Below are 22,392 nucleotides of genomic sequence, written 5' to 3'. Positions count from 1 at the left end.
CACTTTAATCTGGTACATGCAGCAGTGCTGCTGAGTCACCCCTCAGTTCTCTACCCTCATTTACTTACTCCTGTCCCTCCCTGGTGCTGGAACAAGCATTTTTCTAGCTCTGTAGTAAACTGATCTGTATTAAAAATGACACGATTTCTTTAGTTGGGTTTACTGCATCAGCACTGGTACTTGTGCCAGTACAAGCAGAGTGCCTTTTTGATAGCACTGCTGTTTATTCATGCCTGTGGAGTTACCACTGCAATTCTACTTCTCACAAATTCAAAGCTCAGAACTGAATTCCAGAAAGGGTGGAAATTCTCTAAATACAGTTTTGTATCACTGAGGCGGCTGCTTTCTATGATTTTGCTAGTCTTGTGTCCACAGCACGTCAACAGCACTTGTAATAATGTTAAAATAGGAAGTCTGTACATGGTTGTTCAAAAACTGCAAATTCATTCTGGCTTTCTGCATACTAATTTATGCAGACAGGCTGAAAGCTGTCTGCATGGAACAGGGCCAAAAGCCTTTGTGCTAAAAAATAAAATATATAAAGAAGTACCTAGCAGTGGTTCAACCCCTATCTCAAAAATCCCTTGAATATAGGGCTGAAGAATATGCTTATGCATATATAGCGATAGGTAGAGAGATCTCGTGATGCATTTAGGCAACTCCCTGGCATCCCATCTCCTAGAGGAGGCCACAGTGCAGGTGCTGGAGCCCTGTCCGGGCTTTCACAATGTTGCATCTGTGGGGCTTGGGTGGCTTTTGCAGGTAGTACTGCCCACCACTTACCCTTAATACAAAGTTCTCATCTACCACAAATTATCCCCTCCACACATCCCCCAAAGAACGAAAGCCACTATTTTTAGTTTCTATCACTCCATCTCCCCAACAAAGAAATATCAGAGCTGTGCTGATGTCACCTCTGATGGCAGCAATCGGCACCCAACCCTAAGGTTGCTGTTGTTAGGCCAAACCAGCTACTTCAATTCAATACCATCCGGAATTGCAGGGAACAGAGTCGGTATTTACCTAGTCAGAAAAGGTGCCGGAGAAGACTTGACAATATTTTTCACGGAGTAAGAAATAAATAGAGATAAAGTCTAAAAGAACAGTTTCCATTACATACTACAGGAATATTTTTATACATGAAAGACACAAGAAGAAAATTTTCACACATTTAGTTCAAAATTTAGATTCTTACTGAAAGTGAAAAAGTTCTAAAGAAAGGGGTTTTGATTACTATTAAAAACCTCACATTTTATAAAAGCAAACAAAACTGTTAACCTTTTACCTCAATGTTTATAAATGGAAAAATAATGGATCAATTTACTGCATTATTCCAGTACAGTATTCAGGCTGGAAACACAGTAAGAAGTAGTACTGCCTGCATTATTTCATTAGCATAAGCCACCTTTAAAGTCGAAGGAAAATAAGAATGCTTCTACACCTAGTTTACACTAATAAAAATGCACGTACATTTATACATGCAAAAGAACTCGGCAAGAACCGCTGAAAACAAACTGATGTTGTAGGGTTTAATTTCTTCCATCTACAAGAATCTACAATTATAAAAGTCTCATCTTCAAACTTTACAGTACATTTACATGAGCAAATACCCCACAGCTTTCCTCACTCCTCCACTTCTGTACAAATCATATACAATAAAAAGTTTCGGTTTTGTTGTACAAACATCGTTTTACACTTTAATACAGATGAAAATACTGTTTCCTGGCACCTCATTTCCTCCATGGTGCCTGTGTGTTACAGGACAGAGCACTTTTGATCCATGCTTCTGGAATCTTCAACTCAAGTGATACGGACTGATCAACGGGCCACAGCTTCTGCAACAGTTTTAAATAATGAGAAAATCTACCACTTGTTTGTATAACAATCAACAGTTTATTAATGGATATGGTGAAATTTTAGCTATCCACCAAAGATGTGTAAAAAATTGTCATGAAAGTAAAAATAAATAAAGCTGTTTTTAAAATCAGTCTTGTTTTACATCTCAGTTCAGAATGCAACATTTAACACAAAACTGTCATTGAAGTTTTAAAGAAGTCTACCGATATTCAAATTACAGCTTTTATGACAAATCTAATGAGAACTGAAACTGATTTGGTTTTGTTTAAAGACTTTCACATTCAAATACAGTGTCTCATTTAGCACAATACTTCCTTTGACAGTGATGGGCAACAGTGATGACATATTGCTGTATTTTGACATAAGGCACTATGATATGAATATGCCATACACTTGCCTTATGTCACATATATCCATTGCTGACCAGTGACTTCTGTCAAATACAAAATGAAAAAGTTTCAGAATACAGTGCATTTTAATGAAGGACATCATGTGAAGTCTTCCAGCAAATGTTTTGAAGACATTTTGAAATACAAGCCTACATTTTAACATAAGCTTTTGTCATGCTGCTTTTTTTGTGACATCACTGGGGGGAATAGACTCATCATCCATCACTAAGTCCCAATACACATTCTCAACCATCCTGCTCTGTTCTATTGCAGTCACTGTTCTTGAGACAAACTTGACCCAGAAACTTTGTTCGAGTTCTCCTACAAACGTGTATACATTCACAGCAGTCATTCACTTTCATTCTCCTTTTGTTTGGCACCTGTTAACAGAAGAGGAAAGGATGCGTGATTTCCTTATGCACATAGCACTTGGCTTCCGGAAAAGCACTGCTCATTCTGAATGCTGGAACTGTGTCTGACCACCTTATCAGAGTCTTAGTACTGGACACCATTTATAAAGAACATACTGCAGGATTGCTAAATGCTAATGTAAAACATAGTGAGGAAGGCCTTGAGACCATTATTGCTTCAAACTTCATTGGCAAGGTAGTCCAAGTAACTCTTCCGGGAAGTTACTAGAAGTGGCTTTGAAGATTCTCCCCAGCACAAAAATTTATTTTAAAAAACCCCAACCAAAAAGCCACACCCCAAACCTGTCCATCAGCTTAGAAGCCAAGCTTAATCATCATAATAGCCTCAAAAAATGAAGTCCTGCCTGAGAACAAATGATGTAAGAATTCAGTTTAACTACACTGTGTTGATGGACCCATTTTTCCTGGCTCAGAGGCAGATTTTGCTTACAGCAGGGATCCAAGAGACCTGTTCAGCAGGACTATACAGCATCTAGCCTCTTCTCCAAGTACTCAAACTAGCCACATGCTGGGCAACAACTGAACCCTATGGTGAGTTTGGCTTCAGCATCCAACTCTAGAGAGCAAAAATCTCGTGCCAGCAACCTGGAGTTACTACTTGTAATGTATAATCAAACACTAGAAGATTCATTAAATACATCCAGTTTTCACACCACAACTGATACTTTTTGCCCCTAATGTAGGCTGGTCTTAATTCCTGCCAGTCAATAAATTTTCCTTTCTAGTCTGTGAAGAGAAATGGACACTTTTAGGGCATGATTTATCTGGTTGTTCTTACGCATCCACTTTAAGAGGTATATCACACTCTGGACTCCACAAACTAGATCTACGTTGCAGACATCCTCACTTCATGAGACAAATCCCAATCTAAAATCGGGCAGCTGCCTGTGGAACTGCAATATAATGCCTAACTGCTCCTAAAAAATGCCTTCCCTCACCTCATCTCTTCCAGTGGCATAATCCTGCCCCCTCTGTTGCTCTAACCCCTGTACTCAGTACTAGACTCTTCTGTGAGCCAGTTTAGTGTGCCAAACTGACAAAACTGCAGCTTTTTTGCTGGCTCAGTTTCCTGTTTGATAAATGAGTTAAAGCAGCTCACAGAGGGATCTCATGAGCATGGGTGCTACCCACACGCTAAACACCAGAAGCACATGGCCCAGAGTATGGGAGCAGGAACTGCCCTTTTTAATTACAGAGCACTGTTGATATCGGCTCACAAGAGTTGCAACTTAAGTGTCTGTGTAATTCCAGTATAACAAAGCTCTTGGTTTGTCAGTATCCAGATTCATCTTTTCTGTCTAAACTTTGCTCCATTAACAGTTAAGGTCTACTCTACTTGGATCCTTCTACCCTCCTCATGAGGGAAACTATGTCCTCTGCCTGGAGAGGCACCATCTGCCTGTCTTTACGTTTCCCTCTTAGGAGGGACATATGTCCCTCCATCTCATTCTAGGCAATAAGCCCATTTGACCCAGGCCTTTGGGCTGATTTCTCATCCATACCTTTCACAGAAAACTGGGTTACTTGCTCTTCCAGGGCCGTAAAAGGAACCAGATGCACTAACGTAATACCTCCAGCAGTATCACTGATTACTTCTTTTCAGAGGAGAAACCTTATTAGTTGAAAAGCTACATTAACTTTTTTTTTAAATCTACAGAGAAAGACATTTACATTATCATGTTATCTATCAGTGCAAGTAAGAGATCCCAGTTACGCTCACATTTAGACTTCCTTTTTTGAAGGATGTACCCAGCTCTGTTTGTTTAGTCTGAGGGTTTTTTCTGAAGCAAAATTGTAATCCTCAAGATGTTTTTTGTCTTCCTTACAAAGCCAAAAGAGGGCTTTGCTTTAGTTCTTGTGACACTGAAGTCGTTTATGTGGTCAAAGTGAAGTTACAATTAAGAACATAAAGCATGTTAGTAACTTGGGCAAAACAACAACAACAAAAAAACCAACAAAAAACCAAAACAACAAAAAACCGCAAACCAACCCCACTCAACCAACCAACATAAAAGTAGCAGAAATAAACCTATCATTGGATACTTTTGTTAAAAGGAACCTGATCGTGTTTAGTAATACACTAGAGATTTCTACTGGAATAATTCTGGTGATCTGAGGTACCGCCTCTGACATAGTTGTGCCAACCAAAACCCACAGCGTAGCTGGACAACTGCAGGGCTCCCAGGAGGTGGTTTTGCAGAGCTAGTGGAAAGCACAGCTGCATCCACACTAGGAGCACTTGGCCAGAAGGTGAAAGAAGGGGGAAGGCACCCTGTTGTAGATGTTGTCTATACATACAACATTCAACTTCATCCTGTTTTTCCTGTTAAAACATTAATCAGGACCTTTTTTTCTAATAAGAAGATACATGAACAGCAGCAACATTCATGAAGCTTCTGCATGCATTCCTCAGTGAACAAAAGACTGACAGTTAATATTTTGTCAGCTTTTTCCTGAAGTGAAATGAAAAGTGTATTTAAGAACTATGATCAAACAGTTACAGAAGTTGAAAATCAAAAGTTTGTCATTGCCAAATAGATTAAAACCAGTAGGGTGTACACACTACCAAATGACTTATGGCAAAGGACAGAAGGCAACATCCATACCTGCTGGTGTGAGTACCAAAGCTTGTAGAATGTCAGAAAGGGAGATGATACCCACAATGCTATCTGCTTCATTCACTACCACTAAACGATGAACCTGCAAGCAGGGAAAATATTTTGAAATATATTTGCCTGACTTAAAGTAGTAGCTGAAGCAAAGAAAACCAAAATCTTAAAGTAATGCAGTATGAAGACAAGTAGAAAAAAAAAATGGTTCAAAATGTTAGCAATACCAGCTCACACAGCAATACAAACATGCTTGCCCTACATAAATGAAAACTAGTACATGTTTCAAAAGCACACAGCTATCCGACACGGCAACAAAATCAGATTTGAAGTGACAGCTAAGCCAAGATCTAGGTCTTTAAAATACTTCTGCTCTCAAAAAGTGGCACTCACATCAAACACTTTTCCCCAATTTACAGGCTCTGCCCAACTCAGCCTGTGATCTCAAAAAACAAGATACAGTAATAAAATGAGGCTTCCTTCTGAAAAATACTTTCTCAGAGAGTGGCACGGCACTAAAACTTGTTGTATCTTCACATGTCCAAGTTGGGTTTAACCTAATTTTTCTCACAGGGCTACACAATTGAAACTGACTGCCAGGTTGGTTTTAAAATCTTCATTTTGCATGAAGACAGAAAAAAAAAATTCAACTTATCTGTGCAAACTCACTGTAGAGTTAATAAACACATGGACACAACTTGGAAGAAAGATTTATCAACAGCAAGACTGTATTTTTAAATAATGATCCTTACAAATCTATTCTAGGAAATATTTTATAGCACAAAACTTTTGTCCTAACTGTAGGGAAAGTAGGTGGATACTCCTGTATCCTGAGGCTCATTGGCCAGAGCAGGCTACAGCAGTGAAAGACCACTGCAGAACCAGAGAGTGCCCTAATGTCAGTGCTGGCACCAGAGCCTACTGCAAGTGGGCAGAGTTGTATAACTTAGGAGCTGGTTCAGCTGTGATGTTTAAGTAAGTGATCCTAAAAAGGGTGTTTGTCAAAAGCTGAGAGCCTGCTACGTGTTTACTTTATACCTAAGTGAATTCTCTCTCTTCACTATTTTAAGTTCAAACAATCAGATATAATGGTGAAAAAAGTAAAAAGAATTTTTCTCATCTTCTCACAGAGGTGACAGCAAGAAAGCTTTATCAGTCTTGATTTAATAGATATGTTAATTTATGGTTGAGGTCAACCACTTCATTGCTAGTCAGATACAAGGAAAGAGGAGCTCTGAATTATTTGAACAGTCATACCCACCCGATACAGGGAGGAAAGAAAAGGCGGGGGGGGGAAGGGAAGAGAAAATATTGTTGCATTTTCTTTTTGATGAAACTATATTGTGATATTTTAGATGGCATTATTAGTTTTTGTATATGCACATATTTAATTGTTTTATTCTTCTCTCAGTGTAATGAATTCAAGAAAAATGGACAATGTAATTGTTTCACTTCCAGTAAGATCAAGCACTCATCTGGCAGCTAAAAATAGCTTGTAGTTTTGACTGACTCATTTTGACGTATAATCTCACTATGTGTGGCAGTGTGCTTCCCCCCCTCCTGCCCCCAGCAGGACCTGTATTTCCCATAATCCTGATCAAGTGATAATCACCAGTGGATGTGTCTGCTGTGATGGCTGCATCCATCTCAAAGTGGATTTTGGGGAGACAGATAACAATACAATAACCAAGGGCTAATTTGAACAATGCGCCCACCTAACCACAGTGCTGGTTAATGTCCAACTCAAGCCAAATTTGGAAGAAGCTAACATCTGTAGTCAGTATGCAAATATGACTATGAGTCAATTATCTTACTCCTTAAATAGTGGACAGCCCAGGGCCCGTTGAGCTCTCCTGCACAGCAGCAGGACGCCAGGGTCTCCCCTTGCGTAGGGATGCCTCTCAAGGTTACTCCTCGAGATGGAGAGATTCCTTGCTGCAACAAATTCTCAGTGATTAATGGCATGCTAAACTTTGAAATCTTAGCTAAGTGATATAAAGGATTGATTGTGCATATACAATGCTTTAGACATAAACCACTGACCAAGTCTGAGACTAGGAGTGGATCCAGCTGCACCTAAACTCCTCCCTGAGAAGGAGTTTAGAAAGCAAGGGGGTCCTTTCTGAACCTCATAACTCAACGGGAGGGTCTCCCTGACAGTTTTGTCTGACCCTGTCCTCTATGCAGTAAGTATCAAGTGAACCTTGCCATTGAATCTTCTTAAACCACTGTCGCATTTACTGTCAAACTTCGTTAAATCACTGTTTTATATCAATAAACATATTGCTACTTCTCTCTTATGAGTGAAGTGTGTCACTCCATCTGCAATGCTATGTTTAGACTGAACCAAAGGGTAGGAGCTGTTCTTAAAACCCAAATGTCTAAAGCTTCTTAACATAACAATAAAATTATCTAAATTTGAAATTTGTATATCAGCAATGCTAAAATTATTCAATTTCAGGAAGAAAATCAAGCAGATGCAGAAAGTTACAAGTAAACATTGCTAAATGGAGGTTCTAACAGATTATTAACAAAGTAGAAGTTTTGCTCATATCAAGTGTATGTATGGTTACAGCCCTGAAGATTAAAAAAAAAAAAAATATCTTGTAATTGAAGAAGTTAGAGCATCTAAATGGAGTTGATCACACCTTGGAGACAACTGAAACTGGTAATACTGATTTTCTTCTGCAGAAAGGCATAACAGGGGAGGAAGACCTACATACTCATTCACCTCCATGTATAAGAAAGTTCCCAGTACCAACAAACAAGAAAAAACAGTACCAAAAGAATGGAAAGCACACAGATAAGTAATTTACAAGAGCAGTTACTGAAGGATTCTTCACAAGAACATATTTTCTGGCCCTGTGTATCGGGTTTGGGTGGCAAGGTTTTGGTAGCGGGGGGGGTTACAGGGGTGGCTTCAGTGAGAAGCTGCTGGAAGCTTCCCCTATGTCCGACAGAGCCAAGGTCAGCCGGCTCCACGATGGACCCGCCACCGGACAAGGCCGAGTCCATCAGCAATAGTGGTAGCGCCTTTGGGGTAACAGATTTAAGAAGGGAAAAAAGTTGCTGCGGCACAGAAACTGCAGCCAGAGAGAGGAGTGAGAACATGTGGGTGAACCAACCCTGCAGACCCCCAGGTCAGTGCAGAAGGAGGGGGAGGAGGTGCTCCAGGCGCCGGAGCAGAGATTCCCCTGCAGCCCGTGGGGAAGACCATGGTGAGGCAGGCTGTCCCCCTGCAGTCCATGGAGGTCCACGGTGGAGCAGATCTCCACCTGCAGCCCGGGGAGGATCCCACGCCGGAGCAGGTGGGTGCCTGAAGGAGGCTGTGACTCCGTGGGAAGCCTGCACTGGAGCAGGCTCCTGGCAGGACCTGTGGCCCCGTGGAGAGAGGAGCCCACGGAGCAGGTTTCCTAGCAGGACTTGTGACCCCATTGGGGACCCATGCTGGAGCAGTGTGCTCCTGAAGGACTGCAGCCCATGGAAGGGACCCACGCTGGAGCAGTTTGTGGAGGACTGTGTCCCGTGGGAGGGACTCCACGCTGGAGCAGGGAAGAGTGTGAGGAGTCCTCCCCCTGAAGAGGATGAAGCGGCAGAGACAACGTGTGATGAACTGACCGTAACCCCCATTCCCCATCCCCCTGGGGGGGCTTGTTAGAGAAGCCGGGAGTGAAGTTGTGCCCGGGAAGAAGGGAGGGGTGGAGGGAAGGTGTTCTGAGATTTGGTTTTATTTCTCATTACCCTACTCTGGTTGATTGGCAATAAAGTAATTTTCCCCAAGTTGAGTCTGTTTTGCCCGTGACAGTAATTGGTTGAGTGATCTCTCCCTGCCCTTATCTCGACCCACGAGCCCTTTGTTATATTTTCTCTCCCCTGTCCAGCTGAGGGGGGAGGAGCGATAGAGCGGCTTTGGTGGGCACCTGGTATCCAGCCAGGGTTGACCCACCGCACCCTGTTTCACAGTATTTCTATGACAGCAGTGCAGGACTCCGTATGCATTAACTAATTGTACCCATTAAATTTCCTGAACAATATGCCAATCAACCCTAGCCGTAAGCTGGAATTTAAAGAATTATTTCCCTGCAACACTTACAGCAGGCTTGGAATAAACTTGATTCTTTCAAAGCAGCTTTGCATTCAGTTCAGTTAATGTCATAAAACAGAAATGCAAATAACCAACTATTATTACAGATATACTGTACAATATTTTGCACATCCCTCTAAGCACCTATCACCTAAGTCTATACAGCAAAGTAATACCCAACACATGTAGTTATGAAAAAAATACTTCCACCAAGTAACCAAAATAACTTGGAAAGGATAAATTTCTACTGTTTATTACTTTGGTAATACAACTTTTAACCTACAGTAAAGGGAAAAATACAAAGCAAGCTCACCTCAGCCTTCACTATTCTATCCACAATGGTCTCCAGTGTTTCCAGCATACTACACTTCACAACACCTTCAAAATACTGAGAACGGTGCTGTAGGGCTTGCGTCACCGTGATATCTAGGTTATTATATGTTTTTTCAGCAGCAAGATTCTGGAAAAAAAAAAGAAAAAAAAAGAAACAAAAAAACCCCCAAGGCACATAACACATCTCAGTACTTAGTAATAAAGTACTCAATAAAGTAAATATTTTGGCATCAAGTAGATACACATTTCTGGTGTAAATTGAGTCTATTCCAAGTCACATATTAAATAAAGCAGATGCTCTTCAGCTTCGGTTTTTGGGAACAGTCAAGCATGCAACTGTGTTAAACACCATATGACAGACTGGGTTAACTGATAAAACTGTTTTGTGATATGCATTAGGCCAATGAAAGTCTCCTTACTTTGCTATCTGATATTTGGCTTGAAGTCACTCATCCTGCTTTTGCCATGAGTAGAAAATGTAAACATGAAGTTCTACAGATTTTAGAATATACAGAATATGCTTTAAGAATATACATTTTTTTGTTGTTTGTTTTTCATAAGATAGGGGAGGACACCAACTGCTCTGAACACCACCCATGAAGTAGATCTTAGCGGAGATCTAAGAGAACAAATTAGAGATTTTCTTCACCTTTCTTATTTGTGGGCTCAAACTCCCTCTCCTGGACTGTGCTGGCACTGCCATTTGACAACAATGTTTTTTTGCGTGTGCGTGTATATGTACTTTAATAAGTACTATAAAAATAATATAAATGAAAACCTATCACCACCACTAAAAGGAAGAAGATTAAAAGAGTTTGAAAGCTGACATTCTCAACTTTCATTTTAAGAACAGGACCATGCTTGTAGCAAGAGGACTTTGTCCAGACCAGCTGAAGCTTTCTTTGTAGGCAAAATCATAGCAATATTTTGGTAAGTGTTGGCATATCCTGGCCTCTTGATTTTGTGTACCAAAGCACTGAAGGAAGAACAAAGACAGACGTTTAAAATGAAAGCACTGGACCAAGCAATAAAATGAAATTAATTTTTGGCTACAATATACTGTGATTGGTCAAGTTTTTGGATTGAATTACACTGAACATGACAAGATAGGTTTGAGATGATCATGAAGATACAAGCAGTTTTGGTTTACTCATTAATTCCTAATGAAGGACACTAGGAGAACATAAAAAAGCCTCTGCAAACTGAAGTCACCCTACACAAAATAACTAGTGTAATAAAATGCTATTTCTATACCATCACACCATTCCCAGGTTTCTCCCATCAAGAACCTGAAAATGAATTCAGAACTCTATTAAAATGAAAGAAATCTATCAACTTAGCCAGCTGTATATACAGGCATAGCTTAAAACACTGATTTAAGTAAGCAATTAGCCACATGGTTTCAAGTTAAATATCACCAGTTGAATCTTGCAAATTCTATGTTTATTGGAAGATAAGATTATACTTTTTTTTTTTTTCTCCTCCTTCTTCTTTCAAAGCTTGAAGATCAGGTTGAAGCAGACTGATGAAAACCTGGAAGCCTCAGCAGTGATTATCTTCTAAGAATAGCATCTTTCCGCCAGGCCCATTTAATAAGCAAACTAGTATATGTGAAGAAAATCTCAAATTATCAGTAGATGCCCTAACTCCTTCCCATGTTACTAGCTAGGAGCAAACAGTGATGTTTTTTTTCCCTGACCCCAGTACATAATTTTTCCAAAGAAATGATCCAGCATCTTGAAAAATCCTATAATTTTTGTTGCCCCATCACTTAAAATGAGAAAAGAAGTGAAAAACATAAGGAACCCTCTTCCTTTTGGTGTCTTTCTGAAAAAGAACGGCAAATAAAGGAAACATGTCCTACCTCAAAGTCTAACGCAGTTACAAGATAAATTGAAACACTGAACCCACCAACTGTGAAATTTCATTGTCTTTCGTATGTTAGATCACTTTTGCTACAGCTACTACCTATTCCCTGACCGGCTTTTATGGCAGAACAGGATCTTACACAGTAGAGAATCCCAAAGAACAAAAAGAAACAGCCAGAGATATTCATATGCTTAAAGTATTTCCATTTGGGACTGTTCTCCATATTTCTGAAAGCATTCTACGCAGCATTTCAGACATCTGGATTCTTCATTAGCACTAGCAGGCTGGTGGAACAAGCAACTTGGGCACTTAAATCTCTAAAAAAGTAAGGTATCTATCAAAAGTTCCAATTAGAAGGCAGGTACATACAGCTGGGGGGGGTCAGGGATAAAAAAACCTAAATATCTTTTTCCAGTTTCTGAAGACCACAAGACTGGAAGAGCCCTTGCTCTCTGAGGTTGGCAAACCATGGCATGAATCTGACTACACTGCTGCACTCCTGAGGGAAAACCAGAAACAGTGGCCTGAATTAGATCTAAACCAAAAGGAATACAGATGCAATACTTTGGAGCCAGAGACTCACACAAAAGCACAGGCCAATTCACTGAGAAGGTCAAGTCATACAAAGTACCCAGACTGCATGGAGAAATTTGCATTCTTTTTGAAAACAGACTGTGGAATGGCAGCAGCTGGGAAAAGAAAAACCTATCTCAAAAATAGAAACAAACATAAAAAACCCTATGCCCTCTTTTTGTAAGAGTACAGCCAGATCTAGTTTTGGGTAACATCCAGAGCAGTAGATGCCTGAGTGCAAGTAGTATTACTAAGGATAGCTTAAATAAAAAATAATAATAAAAAATGCTGTGCAGGGTGAATTGAGTGTTTTATTCAGTTTGTTAACTAAAGCCTAAGGAACAAAACAGCCAAAAGTGACATATTAACGAATTAATTTGCAAATGCTTACTGCATATAAAATATTTAATAGACTTTAAGAGATATACTTACTATTACATCAAATTTGGAATAAATATCTACAACTTTTCCTAAAAAGAAAAACAAAAGTTAATAAAGTGCTTAAAATACAAAATTAGTCTTCTTGCTTCCTGCTTGCATTTGTTAACTTATAATTACACAGAAAGAAAACAGACAGGTCAAGAAGGAAAGATGGGAAAAAACCCCAAACAATCTACCAAATCATGAAGTTCTTCCAAGCCTATGAACCTATATCTTGCACAAATATTTCTCTATATTCCCCTTCTCCCCCTGCCTTTTTTTTTTTTAAATTCTTTCTCCTCCTCCCGCCCATCAATCCAGGGTTCAGCACCATTTATCTTACCACACTTTTGTATACAGAAGACCCAACACACACCTGACTCATCCACAACAGGTAATGCCGATATCCTTCTCTCTACAAATATATTCAAGGCTTTAATGATAGGAGTGTCTGGATGTATGAAGGCAATGTTGTGGTAAGTTCCTATTCCAAGTTCATCCAGATTCTCCTTCATAAAGGCAGGCTTTGGCATCTCTGACATCTACGAAAGTCAGAATGAATTTATTTACAGTGCAGTTTTCTGCACCTACCATGTCTTGTACACCTACTGTGTTTCCACATGATCGGTATATATAATCAGGAAATCTGTATTCACTCATCCATCTACAGATTCCAAATGATTGTTACAGATTACTGTAATCTGCTACTAGATTAACATAAAGCCAAAACAAGCTCAGATCTAGACGCATTACTTCTGTTCAAAGCAACTCTAAATTAAGACTATGTAACTGAATTTTTTTCTCATTTATTTTTGGAGTAACCCATCACTAAAAGCTTTTGATCCTAAGCTATGTCATACCCACTGAAACTGCAGAGAGAAGACAGCAAAACATACTACACACTGAATGCTTATTTTGAACTCTTGTTCCTTTGTTTGGCCTCCTATTCATTCCTGTGAGTAACGTTATTCACTGTAGCCTATGATAATCTCGTTTCTGGGACACAATTCATTTTTCTTTTCATGTAAAAAAGCTTCTGAACCTGAGCAGATCTTCCAGAAAGGACAGCAAATTACTCATATAGCCAAGACAAGTCCTTGGTGTTTAGGTTTCTTTAAATGACTAAAACAAAGTAAAGGTAATGTACAGGTCCTATATCAAGCTTTAATTTCTCTGTTATCAAAAAAGGATATGCACAGAGACAATGAATATGGAAGTTTATCACAAAGTTTCTATACTAAAACTTAAATTACTTAACATTAAAGACGTCTACTGAGCGCAAAAAAAAAAATCAGTTAAGCAAAGCATAATTTTAAATACTTACAAAAAGCTGGAGGAACTTGAGGATTCTTTTATGGGTAAGTATATAAAGTGCATTTCCACTGACTGGATCTATAACTGGCAATCTGTGGATTTTGTTTTTGATCAATGAATATACAGCATCAAAAAGGCTGAGGAGAAAAACATTTTTTTTTAAAAAGGATGAGTTCTAGCTAGTAATGTCAAGTAATATATACACATATTTACAAACTCCCATGAAGTACATACGATGAGTAATTATTTGCATTACCTTTAATGTTATAGAAAACAGAAGTTAAGGGATTTCAAATTACACTTTTGCAGCTGGTAAAACACATCAACAATGATATGCTCATGAACATCTAAAACCAGTAAGAAAATGTGATGGAAAGTGACTTTTTGTGGTAGAAAACATAGCAGAAATATTTCTTCACAGGTGTAAATTGTTTTCCCAGCGAGTGCTGTGCTTACAGTTCCCCTGTACTCAGAATGAATATTTCTGTTCAGAGACAAACAGTGAAAAACAGTGTTCTTGCACTTAATGCATCTCAATGCCAAACTTTTATAACATTTTCTAGGATAAGTACATATATGCAATTAAGCCAAAACAATTAGAAATTCACTGAATTATCATGGGGTATTGGCAAAAAATTATTCTCGGGAGATCTGAAACATTCCTCCAGACGCTGCAGACTATGATTTAGCAATACTCCAACCTGTGCAAGTCTGCTCTTCTTGCAAGTAAGTTTTTTTTTTTTTTCTTGGTCCTAGTAAGACTATAATAAAACAGCTGACCACCAATTGCAATAAATTAGTAAGTAATAAAGTTAGTAAAATTTGATAAAAACCTACTTGCTGAAGTAGACTTCTTCCCATACATAATAAACTATATGTTCTCAGTCCATTACAGGGATGAACTATCCCTGTTTGATATACATGGAATCAAGATTCCCATCATTGCACTGTAGATTCCACTGCTCGAGTAAGCATTTAACTACTCTTAAGTGCTGCAGTCTGATTGTCACAGAACCCAAGTCCATTTCTGGATCAGGTCTTAAGTTGACTTGCTGTATGCTTTCATACATGTCCTGCTGCATCTTCTTTATTGCAATACTTCTCTTGCTGCACCTTTGACTGAAAACAATTGTACTACTTTGTTGTCTTTGCAACCAGCTACCGTTCAAAATACATTCCTTATGACTTAATTGAAGGACTTATTCATGACTTAATGGCAATTCAACTGAGGATACAGTATAACATTACTTCGAGTTAATCACTAGAGCTCCCTTCACCAGTTTCCTTTGATAGGGCATAAGCAATCTTATTCCACGAACTGGAAGCAAGAATCAGAACTCCGCTCTTCAGTTCAGCGATTAAGTAGTACTTGAGTTGTTAAGTGATCAACTAAAGCTCTCTCTCAAGTTACCTTCGGTAAATAATGTATAATGGCAGTTTAAAAACTATTTCTTTCAAATTCCATCAAGAAGAAAAGGACAGTCATTTATATTTTAAAGAACACAACCTAGTAGTAGAGCAGAACAAAACACACAGATAATGTCTTTCCTTTAGTTAAGGGAAGTCACTTGTGTTGAAAAGTACTGTAAGTTTTCAATTACTATGATTGCTGAGAACAAGACAGCTGAAAGGCTCTGTATAGTTTTTGATTTTCGTGAAATGAACATGACTTGCAGGCTGGTTTGAAGGGTCATCATGTTGCCTTTTTGGCATGTTTTTGGGCAATTAATTTTGATCCATGTCTAGTTCATTTACCAGAACAGTTACACTAATAAAGACAAAAGTTTAACTAAAAATCCTCTTCTTTGAATAATTAAAAAAAGTCCTCACTCACAATAAAAAAAAAAGCTCCCACACCTTCTTGATTATATTAAAAGACTGTCCTTCATTATTGTACTCTAGTTTAAAATATAAATTGTTTCTTATTATATAAAGTCTTAAATTCAGTGTTGAGATGGAGTTAGTTTATTTCAAGTTAAGCAGACTGAAAAGCAGAATCCTACCTTGCATCTGGGGAGATGTTCACTAAAGGTTTAAATGTCTCTTGTAAATAAAGCTCTGTGTATAGAAAATTAATAGACCATTACCACTTTATATGAAAACATTAGCTTTTTTATGAAAGCATTTTATGAATCCATTTGTACAAAATTAAGTGGAAGAAAGACAGCAATATGTACAGCTATGTTAGTTATTCTACCACTTATGCACATTCCTCTATATTGACATTAAAAACCCGAAAGTTTTAAAAGCAGGACTAAACTGATTACCACCAGGGGTCACTGCAACAGCGGCAAATAATTCTTTACCAGTTCCTTTTCTGTGAGGGGTCTGCTGCATGGAGTACTTCTATGTATTATTTCATGGCATATAGTCTATTTTTTAACATAAAGCTTCCTCCCTGCATTCAGCACTTCCGTTTACACTCAGCACACTGTATAATTTTCTAATTGCATCATGCAATTCACTCTGGCATAGCTTGCTGCTCATCCATCAGTTCACGCAATAAATAGGGTCATCTCTTCATTCTGCATCTTAGCTCAGATACATTTCCATTCCTTATATATTTATCAACTCTACAGCCATACATGCTGCCTTATTCCAGTTTCTTTTTTTCTTTCTTAAAGAGCAAGATGGTACTAATCACTAACGAGTGGCAAAGTAGTATATAGCCTAGTCCACATACCGTTTCAGATAGAAAAACAAGCAGCAGGAGCCAATGGACAAGCTTTTAATACTTTTGCTTTCATTAAAAAGTATGTGGAGAGAGACAAGCTAAATCTATGATTAATTAAAAATCCACTATAGTGAAAAACATTAGAACATATTAAATTATCAACCAAGTAGTAAATATTCTTACCCCTCCAGGTTTCTATCTTGTGCTCCTCCAATTCATAAATCTGAACCTACAATGGGTAGATGGAAAGTTTAGCTTGAAGTATTAATTTTAAACCCAACATCATTAATGATATTATAAATATCTGAATAATTTCTTTACATTTCATTGCAGGCAATCTAACAAAGTAAGAACAGTCCAGAATAACATTTCTTGGCAATAACAAGAAGAAAGGGTGCAATCCTGCTCAATGCAGAGTACCATACTGGACCTATCATTTCAGGGGACTGGAAAGATCTTTTACCCGCCTAGGTTTGTAGTCTAGATCTCTTTTAGACTCAAAGACATCTCCTCAGTAATTTATCTCACCTTAAAACAATCATGGCAGCATAAACCCTGTGATGATTCCTCACACACCCAAACCAGTAAAAAGCTTACCCTGATCACTTGACTCCTTAATGCTAACAGAGATGAATTTTACTGTTACTTGATTATAAACAAGCAAGAACACTTGGTTTAGTGGCTCAGTTCAATCAGAAGAACTGACATTGTATTCCGCTGCCCTCCCCCCCCCACCCCCCCAGTTTAATCTTTTACTGATGTTACATTCTTCAAATGTTTTCAGACACTGCATCTAAGCCATGCATGCTCTCAGCATTTCTCCTGTGCCAGCAATGTTGCTCATCTGACCTGTGTTCAGCTGGTCCCAGGAACCAAACAGGCAAAGAAAAGTTACAAAAATGTTAGTTTTCTGCTGGTTTAGCTTCCTTAACTGGCTCACAAAAAGAACAGGCAAATGATACTGGACAAAGGATGCAGCAAGTCTGCACCTTTTGATGGAAGCTTATCATCGGATCAGATCCGCAGTAACATCAAACCACTTTCAAGAGTCCAGTCTTCGAAGTTTAAAACAAAATAAAACCAAAAAAGACATGGTCACGTCACCAACTTCTGGCTGTTTAGCAGCCGTTTCACCAAGTTCTTTGTCAAAAGACTGTATAACCTCCCTAGAGCAGCTCCTTCCATCTTGCTGATAGTTTTCTAAAAAGATTTCAGCTGTGAAAGCTACCTTTCTCTAAAGGTATCAAGCTGCAAGCCAGCCACTTGAAATAGTAATTGTACTTGCTATAGCCTAGGCCAAAGGTGCCTGTCATACCTTACTTCTGTCTTCTCTGTCAGGTACCTCTGCAAACACTGCAGAAGCTGAAGACTTTATAGGTGAAGGGTAGAAGTCTCCACAAAGCCTACTACATTTATCTTTGAGCTGAAGGAGACTACACTTAGATTACTCTCTGGAATTAGCACCCTTTGAAGAGTATAAGGGAATGTTATATTGGTATACTATAATTGGACTACTCAAATATACCATTTTTGGCTGACATAAGAGATACCTATGTAAGTTAAATAATCTTTTAGGACACTTGACAAAAAAGGCAGTTAAGACAGTGGAGTGCAGTTCAGAAAATCTACTGAAGTGATCAGAAGAATAGGACACCACTTTAGAGGCTGATGAGATGAGGCTAAACCTAGTTCTTGGACCACACTATAGGGAAAAACTACCTGGATGTTCCTCTCAATCATTTAAAGATATTATCTAGTACATGAACAGCGACATGCTTCACACTGTATGTGTTCTGATGCATTTAGAAAGAATGACTTAAGAACTTAAGAACTATATTTTCAGCATAATTTTACCTATTAAGACTAGGGCATTCCCTGATGAAACATTATTTTAATTTATTTATTTTTTTTTTTTAAATAGAAGAACACATCAATCACTCAAGTCAAATGTCACTTCTCAGCTATTCCTCCTTACTGCTGCTATTTTAAGCACAACCTATGGAATAGGATGTTAGACAATGTCAACAGGAGTGACAACAGTCAGACCTTAGGTAAAGTTACATGGAAAAATTGGTAGTATTGAGGTTGAGGGTCATTACAATATGGAAACCATTTTAAGGAAGTTACCAGTGTGCAATCACTTCTCATTTGCTTCTCCCACCACCTCTTGTAAATACCCAGGGGAAAAAATTCTTTAACAAGAAGAAAGGACAGTATACCACACTATTGGTATCTGACAAGAATTTCACTATAATTTAAAAAATTAACATGAGCTTTGAGAAGCCTAATAGATTAGATGTCTGCTTCATCCCACTGTTCTTGATTTTTTAGCTAGTAAAACGTAGTACGTATGTTTTAATTGGTCGAGGGGGAATTGTGATTTGACAGGAACAAGAAAGGGATGTAAATGTTTGTATGAACATGAAAGCTAGGGAATTTCATCAACTGACTGCCAATGGGAATTTTAAATTACAGTTAATTGAAGTCAACAGATCTCCAACTGATTGTGCGACTCAGCCATGTAACTAAAATATTTGCATATATTTAACTAGTTTAACTTGTTTATTCTACACCATCACTCCAAGAACAGAGTAACCTTTTAATGCATTCAAGCCTCTGTAAGCTAGCATTCTGCTTAACTGCACGTTCCTTTTGGAATAGCTCTATCATAGTTATGAGACAAAGATGATTATATAAAACACGTGAACCACACATAGCTACATACTTGATTTTTAAATGCAATGAACTTTTTCACATAACTTAGACATCCTCCCCAAATGCTCTTTGGTTGATGTTTGCCATTTTTATAGAGCTCCGATTGCTATTGAAATATGTGCTTTGAAACAACCTGAACACAAATAAATACATTGATCAATAATCAAGTATTTTCCTTCATACTTTTTATATCACATGTAGTTTTTAGTAAGTGTGTTAAGCCAGGTCCTTCATCCCAAATGCATTATTCATTAGTTGCAAAACTAAGCGGGGCCTCGTATCCAAAATGAAGGCTATCATTATGGTAAGCACCACACAAAACATAATAAATGGTAGTACTCATTAAGGAAATTCCTCATGTTTATACATGTATAACTGAAGCAGACAGATTGCGTTACCTGCCCAAGCTCATAGGACCTTCATAGCTAAAGCTGGGAACTGAACCTAGGTATCCAGATACCATTCTATTACCTTGCTCACAATGCCATCTTTTCTTTCAAAAACCCCCCTGCAGTGAGTATACCCATGATATATCTAAGCTTCCAAGGACTTAAATAATAGTATCATCATCATCAATCTTTCAGTCTGATATTTCAGTCTCTGTACTGTATGGCAAATGATAAAAGTATAGCTTAACATCATACTTACCATCGGAGACTTATAGTATCTATGCAGTATGTTAATGAAATCTGTAATTGTTAACATTCCTGTAACAAGTGATATATAAAAAAAAAGGTTCTTCAGATATATACTTAACATATAGAACTTCCAGTTATTTTCTCTATTTATATTCACAGTATGTAATTTAATAAACATTAAATCCATGTAACATACTATTTGTGTTGGACTAATCAACAGTGGAATTCCAAAACTATGTATATTCACTTTCACATTGATACAATACTTCAGAATAAAAAACACACTTCTGAAATAATATTCAAAATTATAACCTATGTGCTTCTCCTCTTCTTTCAATCTGACTCAAAGAAAACCTTGAATCCAGACTGCATCCACCCCCAAAAGCATGGAAAGAAAAGCAGGGGTTTAGAACATCTTTAAGCATAGGAGACTTATCCTTGCCTTCTATTTTCTTCTCGAGTAAGACACATTCTCATTATGTACTTGCCAAGTCAGGCAGACTCTCAGACTCAAATGAAGGAACAGTATGATCCATTTTCTTGAATATTACTTATTAAAGAACTTCATATAATCATTTCCACAGTAATCCTCAATGTCTGTATTGAAATGTGACTTTTTTAAAAAAAAAGAGATAGTACATCCATAGTATATACATTTTAACCACCAACACCAAACTATGTAATATAGTATTGATGATTAGTTTAGTTACCTGAAAACACTAATCTTTTTTGAGCTTTCAAGTTCTAAATTTGGGAAGATGTAATTGCTCCACTGTTTACTACTCTTACATCTAAACTGAAGAAACTAAGAAATGGGGAAGGGAAAAATTAATCTGGAGATCAGCTTTATATCAGTAGAGCTTAGTTACAGACAGAAAATTAAAGACACAGCATTCCTATGATATATTGCATGAAACTACTGTTCCACCCCCCTTGGACTTAAAGCATTTTAACAAATGCGTTGTAAAGTATCTACCATTCATTTCCAAGAATCCTCCATTTACATTCCAGGTCAAGTAATAATATTTGTAACTGTGACTATGACCCTGTCTTCTAACTGCAACACAGATCTAACTTTGGAAGGTTATTGTTGTGGCAATTAATGACATGACTTTTAAAAAAGCAATACATAGATCTAATGTTTTTCTCCCAATATGGGACATATCTGTAGCATTCAACATTAGTTCTGGTATTTAAAGATTTTTCAGTGCACCTTACTGATAACATGCAGAGAAAGACATGCTCGTATTACATGTATATTACTGTAACATTAAATTCTTCCTTTTTTATAGTTCCTATTTTCAAATTTCCTTTTTGTGACCATTACCTTTATTTTTAAATACAGTGAAATGCACATATTTGAGACCAAATTTCAAAAGGTCAGGACCTAAAAGAATAATCATGATTCTCAAAGCACAGCAACACTGTGAAAGCTGGGAACATTTCACTTGTCACAAGGAGGAAAAAGAAACCCTCTTTGTCAGTATAGCTCTAGGATGTTAGACAATGGCTAGCCCCAGACCACCTTCTGCAATAGTAAAGCACCCTGGAAATTCAAGTCATCCCGATTAATGTTAGCACTACTTACCTACAAAACTCTGTTTTTTACTTTCCCACAGTGGAGCTGCTCTCACACCATTTGCCACCAAGGCAAAAAAGGCTTTCTTTACCTGCAAGAAGAATGAACAACTAAACAAATCTTTGCTCTTAATTTAGCACACCAGACACCAACAGAAGGGTTTCCCCAGTTACTAGGAAAAAAAGGCAGTACAAACAGGTAGGTGGCATTCAAACTAGAACAAAGACTACACACACCAAACAAAAACTTCAAGCCTTTTACTTCTAAAATGGTTAAAAAGCTTAGAAAAAAGCTTAGCAAAAACAACCTCAAATTTATTCCTGTTTGATATTATCCATAAAAGTTATACCCCATAATCATGATGTTGAATAAATCTGTAATGAATTATCTCAAGTGTGCAGTTTACAGATATAGCTTAACACTTAAAGATTGCGCTATTTTCTAGTTAACGTTCACTATAGCAAGAGTTGTATAAAAAAAGACTGAAACAATAAGTCTCATTTCCTCTCCAGCTTTTAGACTCATGAATTATACAAATTAAAATGGGTTGTTTGATTATTTTAAATATGACTAAGCTATGACTGAAAAGGACTAGATAGCCTGTTTTGCTGCTAAAGAAATGTAACCAAATGCTTTCCTTTTTTAATGAATTAACCCTCCCCAGTTTCTGAATTAGAGGTTGTAAGGTTATAGTCTAATTCTCAAAAGAAAAGAAAAACTTCCCTGTGAACACTAGTTCTCTGAAGCATGAAGCAGTCAGGCTCTAGTGCACCTCAAAATCCTGATCTTGTGATATGCTTGACCATATTATCATTCCTGTCCTGCCCGTACCACTGAATAGTCTTCACATGGAAAACACAATACAGAAGTGATGGTTCTTGTCCAGGTCTTGACCTGGCACAAAACT

The 22,392-nt window shown here is 37.9% G+C and overlaps 1 protein-coding gene across 6 annotated transcripts in view; it reads right to left on the bottom strand.

Annotated features, from left to right (window-relative positions):
* Positions 1 to 1,515: 1,515 nt before the first annotated feature.
* PRKAG2 (protein kinase AMP-activated non-catalytic subunit gamma 2) overlaps positions 1,516 to 22,392 on the bottom strand; it is a 226,541-nt gene continuing 205,664 nt past the window's right edge. For 3 of the 6 annotated variants that reach the window (XM_030010416.2, XM_030010417.2, XM_030010418.2), the window contains 10 exons: positions 21,495 to 21,576; positions 19,917 to 19,975; positions 16,737 to 16,782; positions 15,883 to 15,937; positions 13,890 to 14,016; positions 12,942 to 13,107; positions 12,578 to 12,615; positions 9,684 to 9,830; positions 5,284 to 5,377; positions 1,516 to 2,626 (listed from right to left, as the gene is read on the bottom strand). In XM_030010416.2, the coding sequence (XP_029866276.1) occupies positions 2,595 to 2,626; positions 5,284 to 5,377; positions 9,684 to 9,830; positions 12,578 to 12,615; positions 12,942 to 13,107; positions 13,890 to 14,016; positions 15,883 to 15,937; positions 16,737 to 16,782; positions 19,917 to 19,975; positions 21,495 to 21,576 (846 nt within the window). In that variant the 3' untranslated portion in view covers positions 1,516 to 2,594. The remainder of the gene's footprint in view (positions 2,627 to 5,283; positions 5,378 to 9,683; positions 9,831 to 12,577; positions 12,616 to 12,941; positions 13,108 to 13,889; positions 14,017 to 15,882; positions 15,938 to 16,736; positions 16,783 to 19,916; positions 19,976 to 21,494; positions 21,577 to 22,392) is intronic. The other 3 variants (XM_041122702.1, XM_041122703.1, XM_041122704.1) reach the window with 1 other exon arrangement.

This window comes from Aquila chrysaetos, chromosome 3, assembly GCF_900496995.4.
Source record: "Aquila chrysaetos chrysaetos chromosome 3, bAquChr1.4, whole genome shotgun sequence".
NCBI lineage: Eukaryota > Metazoa > Chordata > Aves > Accipitriformes > Accipitridae > Aquila > Aquila chrysaetos.
The sequence above is the reverse complement of the archived record's forward strand: the minus strand, read 5'-3'. Positions and strand labels throughout refer to the sequence as shown.